The sequence below is a fragment of the Pristiophorus japonicus genome, unplaced genomic scaffold, assembly GCF_044704955.1.
Source record: "Pristiophorus japonicus isolate sPriJap1 unplaced genomic scaffold, sPriJap1.hap1 HAP1_SCAFFOLD_3943, whole genome shotgun sequence".
NCBI classification, from domain to species: Eukaryota; Metazoa; Chordata; class Chondrichthyes; family Pristiophoridae; genus Pristiophorus; species Pristiophorus japonicus.
In genome coordinates, this window is record NW_027253809.1 from 4,049 (window position 1) to 10,807 (window position 6,759).

At 64.3% G+C, this 6,759-nt stretch overlaps 1 protein-coding gene across 1 annotated transcript; it reads right to left on the reverse strand.

Moving 5' to 3' along the window:
* Positions 1-257: 257 nt before the first annotated feature.
* On the reverse strand, positions 258-3,721 carry LOC139250584 (protein capicua homolog; the record flags this gene model as incomplete). Its single annotated transcript, XM_070872984.1, has 2 exons — positions 258-490; positions 2,533-3,721. Coding segments are annotated over 2 exons (1,422 nt in total), but the record flags the coding sequence as incomplete, so codon positions are not given.
* Positions 3,722-6,759: the final 3,038 nt, after the last annotated feature.

Here is a 6,759-nt window from a genome sequence, read left to right on the forward strand (position 1 = left end):
CCTCCCCTACTCCACTCCTCACTTAATGATGGGACAGTGTAGAGGGAGCTTTACTCTATATCTAACCCCCTGTACCTGCCCTGGGAGTGTTTGATGGGACAGTGTAGAGGGAGCTTTACTCTATATCTAACCCCCTGTACCTGCCCTGGGAGTGTGTGATGGGACAGTGTAGAGGGAGCTTTACTCTGTATCTAACCCCCTGTACCTGCCCTGGGAGTGTTTGATGGGACAGTGTAGAGGAGCCACTCACTGCTCACCTTACTGGCCTGCTGGGCCCCGTTCTGCACCGGGAGTGCGATGGGAGGAGTGGCCATGTGGACCTGGCAGGCGGCGGTGGTGGAGGTGGCGGTGCGCATGGTCACCTGGGGCGTCGGCACGGCAACCAGCATCTTCCCTTGCACCTGGGCCGCTGCGGGCAGGAGGCCCGAGGACTGGACCGCCTGAGTGGCGTTGATGGGCGCGAGCGCAGGCACCAGAGACATGGACTGAGCTAGAGAGAGAGGGAGAGAGAGAGAGGCAGAAAGGTGAGCCAAGGAGCTTCCACCCTGCAACTCCCTGCTTCCATCCCCCATCACATCCCCCACTAATTCACCCCCACGCCACCCAATCTCCCCCTCCCTCCCCCCCACGCCACCCAATCTCCCCCCTCCCCCCCCACACCACCCAATCTCCCCGCTCCCTCCCCCCCACCCAATCTCCCCCCTCCCCCCCCACCCAAACTCTCCCCTCCCTCCCCCCCACCCAATCTCCCCCCTCCCTCCCCCCCACCCAATATCGCCCCTCCCACCCCCCCACCCAATCTCCCCCCTCCCCCCCCACCCAAACTCTCCCCTCCCCCCCACACCACCCAATCTCCCCCCTCCCCCCCCCCACCCACACCACCCAATCTCCCCCCTCCCTCCCCCCCACCCAATATCGCCCCTCCCACCCCCCCACCCAATCTCCCCCCTCCCTCCCCCCCACCTAATCTCCCCCTCCCTCCCCCCCCACCCAATCTCCCCCCTCCCCCCACCCAATATCGCCCCTCCCACCCCCACCCAATCTCCCCCCCTCCCTCCCCCCCCACCCAAACTCCCCCCTTCCCCCCCACACCACCCAATCTCCCCCTCCCTCCCCCCCCACCCAAACTCCCCCCTCCCCCCCCACACCACTCAATCTCCCCCCTCCCTCTCCCCCCTCCCTCTCCCCCCACCCAATCTACCCCCTCCCTCTCCCCCCTCCTCCCCCCCCACCCAATCTCCCCCCTCCCTCCCCCCCACCCAAACTCCCCCTCCCCCCCACCACCCCACCCAATCTCCCCCCTCCCCCCACCCCACCCAATCTCCCCCCTCCCTCCCCCCCACCCAAACTCCCCCCTCCCCCCCCACCCAAACTCCCCCTCCCTCCCCCACCACCCCACCCAATCTCCCCCCTCCCCCCCACCCCACCCAATCTCCCCCCTCCCCCCCACCCCACCCAATCTCCCCCCTCCCCCCCCCACCCCACCCAATCTCCCCCCTCCCTCCCCCCCACCCAAACTCCCCCTCCCTCCCCCACCACCCCATCCAATCTCCACACCTCCCCCACCCCACCCAATCTCCCCCCTCCCCCCCCACCCCACCCAATCTCCCCCTCCCCCCCACCCCACCCAATCTCCCCCTTCCCTCCCCCCCACCCAATCTCCCCCCTCCCTCCCCCCCACCCAAACTCCCCCTCCCTCCCCCCCCACCCCATCCAATCTCCATCCCTCCCCCACCCCACCCAATCTCCCCCCTCCCCCCACCCAAACTCCCCCCTCCCTCACCCCCACCCTAACTACCCCCTCCCTCCCTCCCCCCCCAACCCACCCAATCTCCACCCCCTCCCCCACCCCACCCAATCTCCCCCCCTCCACCCAATCTCCACCCGACTCCCCCTCAACACCCCCCCACTCCCCCTCAACACCCCCCCACTCTCCCTCAACACCCCCCACTCCCCCTCAACACCCCCCCCCACTCCCTCACAACACCCTCCCACTCTCCCTCAACCCCCCCCCCACTCTCCCTCAACACCCCCCACTCCCCCACAACACCCTCCCACTCTCCCTCAACACCCCCCACTCCCCCTCAACACCCCCCCACTCCCCCTCAACACCCCCCCCACTCTCCCTCAACACCCCCCCCACTCTCCCTCAACACCCCCCCCACTCCCCCTCAACACCCCCCCCCACTCCCCCTCAACACCCCCCCCCACTCCCCCTCAACACCCCCCCCACTCCCCCTCAACACCCCCCCCACCCCCCCCCACCACCCCCCCCCACTCCCCCTCAACACCCCCCCCACTCCCCCTCAACACCCCCCCCACTCTCCCTCAACAGCATCCCCCCGCTCTCCCTCAACACCCCCCCCACTCCCCCTCAACACCCCCCTCCACTCTCCCTCAACACCCACCCCTCATTCCCCTTAACCCCTCCCCCCTCATTCCCCTGCTCCCCCTGATTTCCCCCTGACCCCCTCATTCATTCCCCACCATATTCCCCCCCCCCCCCATCGCTCTCCCGCCAGCCCTCCTTACCTTTCTGCGTGCCGCTGGTGTTGAGCAGGGAGGTGGGCTGGATGATGGGGATGCCCTGCTGGGTGGAGGCCATGACCTTGCCGTTGGGGGGCGGCAGGGCGAACTGGATGCTGGCGGTGCCGGGGGGCGGGTGGGCAGAGGGGCCGAGGCCCTTGCCGGCGGCGGCGGCCGGCGAGACCTGCAGCTGCTGCGGGAGGGTGGGCAGGATGTACTGGAGCTGGGTGATGGAGCTTGGCTTCAGCTGCTGGGGCTGGATGATGCCCAGGGGCAGGGCGCCGTTCTGCCCGCCGGACGGGGCCTGGGCGATGAACTGGAGGGAGGACTGCTGGGGCAGCACCAGCCCGGGGCCGGGCGGGCAGGAGGAGGAGGAGGAGGAGGCTTGGGCAGGGGGCTTGTAGCTCGGCGAGCTCATCACCAGGTTGGTCATCAGCGCCGCCCCTTGGGCTGGCTTGGTCAGGGGGCTGAAGTTGAGCAGCTGAGGGGAGGGCTTCTTCTCGGCGTGCCCCGGGGGGGCGTACAGCACACCGATGCCCAGGGAGGGGCAGGCCAGGCGCCCGCCGCTGCCCGGCGGCTGGGCCGAGAGCTCGGGGTAGGGGCGGTGGGGGGTGGAGGGGAGGGGCGCGCTGGTGACGGGCCGCAACACGTTGGTGACGGAGGTGGGGGCGGGGCAGGCCAGAGCCCCGCCGGGGACCGAGGCCTGGGGGCTGACCAGCACGGTGCCGGCGGGGGGCTTGGGGCCGCGGCCGGCGGAGACGGAGCCGGGCGCCCGCTCGGCCCCGCCCTCGCCCCCCTCGGGGGCCAGCTGGAGGGCCAGGGGCGCGATGACCGACTGGCCGGGGTATGGGCGGCCCCCCGTCGGCTCCGCCCCCTCGTTCTTCCGGCGCTTGCGGTCGAAGGGCGAGGCGGGCTCGGCCACGGTGAAGCGCACGTCCCCCCGCCGGGCCGGGGCGCTGGCTGCCCGGCCAGCCGCCGTCATCGCTGCCTGGTGCTGCTCGGGCCGGGGCTTGGGCGAGTGGGCGGCGAAGAGGCCGCTGGCCGCTGGCTGGAAGGGCGCGTAGCCCTGGGCCCCCCCCGCCCCGCCCTCGCCGCAGCTCGCCGGGCGGTCACGGCTCCCGCTCCCCTCCGTCGACAGCTGGCACGACGCGTAGCTCCCGGACTGCGACGACAACTGGATCACCGGGGCGAAGATCTTCCGAGAGCGGGGGGACAAAACACAGGGAAATAAAGTGTTACCTTCCAGCACTCCGCATCTCTCCCAGATTCCCCGCACGCCTGGCCGGGATCGAGAGTCCCACCGGGCCTTTTGTTAAGCTTTGCGGCCCTCCTCAGCTTCCCCCCACCCCCAGCCAGCTCACTGACTTTTAATCAGGAACAACATAAGGAATAGGAGCAGGAGTGGGCCATTCGGCCCCTCGAGCCTGCTCCGCCATTTAATACGACCATGGCTGATCCGATCATGGACTCGGGTCCACTTCCCCGCCCGCTCCCCATAACCCTTCACTCCCTTATCGCTCAAACATCTGTCTATGTCCGCCTTAAATATATTCACTGACCCAGCCTCCACAGCTCTCTGGGGCAGAGAATTCCACAGATTTACAACCCTCTGAGAGAAGAAATTCCTCCTCATCTCAGTTTTAAATGGGCGGCCCCTTATTCTAAAACCTCCCATTCTTCTAAACTCCCAATGAGTGTCGGCCCAACCTGCTCAACCTTTCTTCACACCGCAGATGGGCGGCACCCAAAAAACAGTTTTCGGGAACACTGGCCCCCACAGAGTGGTGTCACGTGTGTGTGTGAGCGTGCGCGAGTGGGCGCGTGAGAGTGTGCGTGTCGCTATCCGGTGAGGAGAGGATTGGGCATGCCTTTGGTTCGCCCCACACTTCTCCCCAAGCATGGAAGAGCCCACCAACGATTGCTCATCTCAGTGTCAGCCGTGACTCAGTGGGTACGACCCTCGTCTTAGTTACAAAGTCGTGGGTTCGATTCCCGCTCCAGAGACTTGAGCACATAATCCAGGCTGACACATCCCAGTGATAGTACTGAGGGAGTGCTGCACTGTCGGAGGGGCAGTACTGAGGGAGTCCCGCACTGTCGGAGGGGCAGTACTGAGGGAGTCCCGCACTGTCGGAGGGGCAGTACTGAGGGAGTGCTGCACTGTCGGAGGGGCAGTACTGAGGGAGCGCCGCACTGTCGGAGGGGCAGTACTGAGGGAGCGCCGCACTGTCGGAGGGGCAGTACTGAGGGAGTGCTGCACTGTCGGAGGGGCAGTACTGAGGGAGCGCCGCACTGTCGGAGGGGCAGTACTGAGGGAGTGCTGCACTGTCGGAGGGGCAGTACTGAGGGACTGCCGCACTGTCGGAGGGGCAGTACTGAGGGAGTGCTGCACTGTCGGAGGGGCAGTACCGAGGGAGTGCTGCACTGTCGGAGGGGCAGTACTGAGGGAGTGCTGCACTGTCGGAGGGGCAGTACCGAGGGACTGCCGCACTGTCAGAGGGGCAGTACTGAGGGAGTGCCGCACTGTCGGAGGGGCAGTACTGAGGGAGTGCTGCACTGTCGGAGGGGCAGTACTGAGGGAGTGCTGCACTGTCGGAGGGGCAGTACCGAGGGACTGCCGCACTGTCGGAGGGGCAGTACTGAGGGAGTGCCGCACTGTCGGAGGGGTAGTACTGAGGGAGTGCCGCACTGTGGGAGGGGCAGTACTGAGGGAGTGCCGCACTGTCGGAGGGGCAGTACTGAGGGAGTGCTGCACTGTCGGAGGGGCAGTACTCGCTGATGAGACGTTAAATCGAGGCTCCATCTGCCCTGTCAGATCGACACAAAAAAACGTCCCACAGCCACTGTTGGAAGAAGGGCAGTGAAGTTCTCCCCTGTATGCTGGAAATACTCAGCAGCATCTGTGGGGAGAGAAATAGAGTTAAGGTCACAGACCTGAAACATTAACTCTGTTTCTCTCTCCACAGCTGCTGCCTGACCTGCTGAGTGTTTGCATCAATTTGTTCCTGTGTCAGATTTCCGGCATCCGCAGTATTTTGCATTTGCATTAGAGATCTCTCCAGTGCTCTGGCCAATATTTATCCCTCACCCAACATCACTAAAACAGATTGGGGGAGAGGGGGGAGTGAAAAAAAGGGGAGAGGGAGAACAGACAGGGAGAACAGACAGGGAGGGGGAGAGGGAGAACGGAGGGAGGGGGGAGAGTGAGGAGGGAGAGAAGGGGAGAGGGAGGAGAGAAGGGGAGAGGACGGAGGGAGGGGGGACGAGAGAGAAGGGAAGAGAGAAGACGGAGAGAAGGGGAGAGTGAAGGAGAGAAGGATAGTGAAGGAGAGAAGGAGAGAGTGAAGACGGAGAGAAGGGGGAGAGAGAAGGAGAGAAGGGGAGAGAGGAGGGAAGGAGAGAGTGAAGGAGAGAAGGGGAGAGAGAAGGAGAGAAGGGGAGAGAGAAGGAGAGAGTGAAGGAGAGAAGGAGAGAAGGAGAGAGTGAAGACGGAGAGAAGGAGAGAGTGAAGGAGAGAGAGAAGACGGAGAGAAGGAGAGAGTGAAGACGGAGAGAAAGGGAGAGAGAAGGAGAGAAGGGGAGAGTGAAGGAGAGAAGGGGAGCGTGAAGATGGAGAGAAGGAGAGAGTGAAGACGGAGAGAAGGAGAGTGAAGACGGAGAGAAGAGGAGAGTGAAGGTGAGAAGGGGAGAGTGAAGGAGAGAAGGGGAGAGTGAAGGAGAGAAGGAGAGAGTGAAGATGGAGAGAAGGAGAGAGTGAAGACGGAGAGAAGGGGAGAGAGAAGGAGAGAAGGGGAGAGTGAAGAAGAGTAGATGAGAGTGAAGATGGAGAGAAGGAGAGAGTGAAGACGGAGAGAAGGGGAGACAGAAGGAGAGAAGGGGAGAGTGAAGGAGAGAAGGGGAGAGTGAAGATGGAGAGAAGGAGAGAGTGAAGACGGAGAGAAGGGGAGAGTGAAGGAGAGAAGAGAGAGAGTGAAGACGGAGAGAAGGGGAGAGAGGAGAGAAGGGGAGAGTGAAGGAGAGAAGGGGAGAGTGAAGGAGAGAAGGAGTGAAGACGGAGAGAAGGAGAGAGTGAAGACAGAGAGAAGGGGAGAGTGAAGGAGAGAAGGAGAGAGTGAAGGAGAGAAGTCAAGAGTGAAGGAGAGAGGGGAGAGTGAAGGAGAGAAGGAGAGAGTGAAGGAGAATGGGAGAGTGAAGGAGAGAAGGAGAGAGTGAAGACGGAGAGAAGGAGAGAGA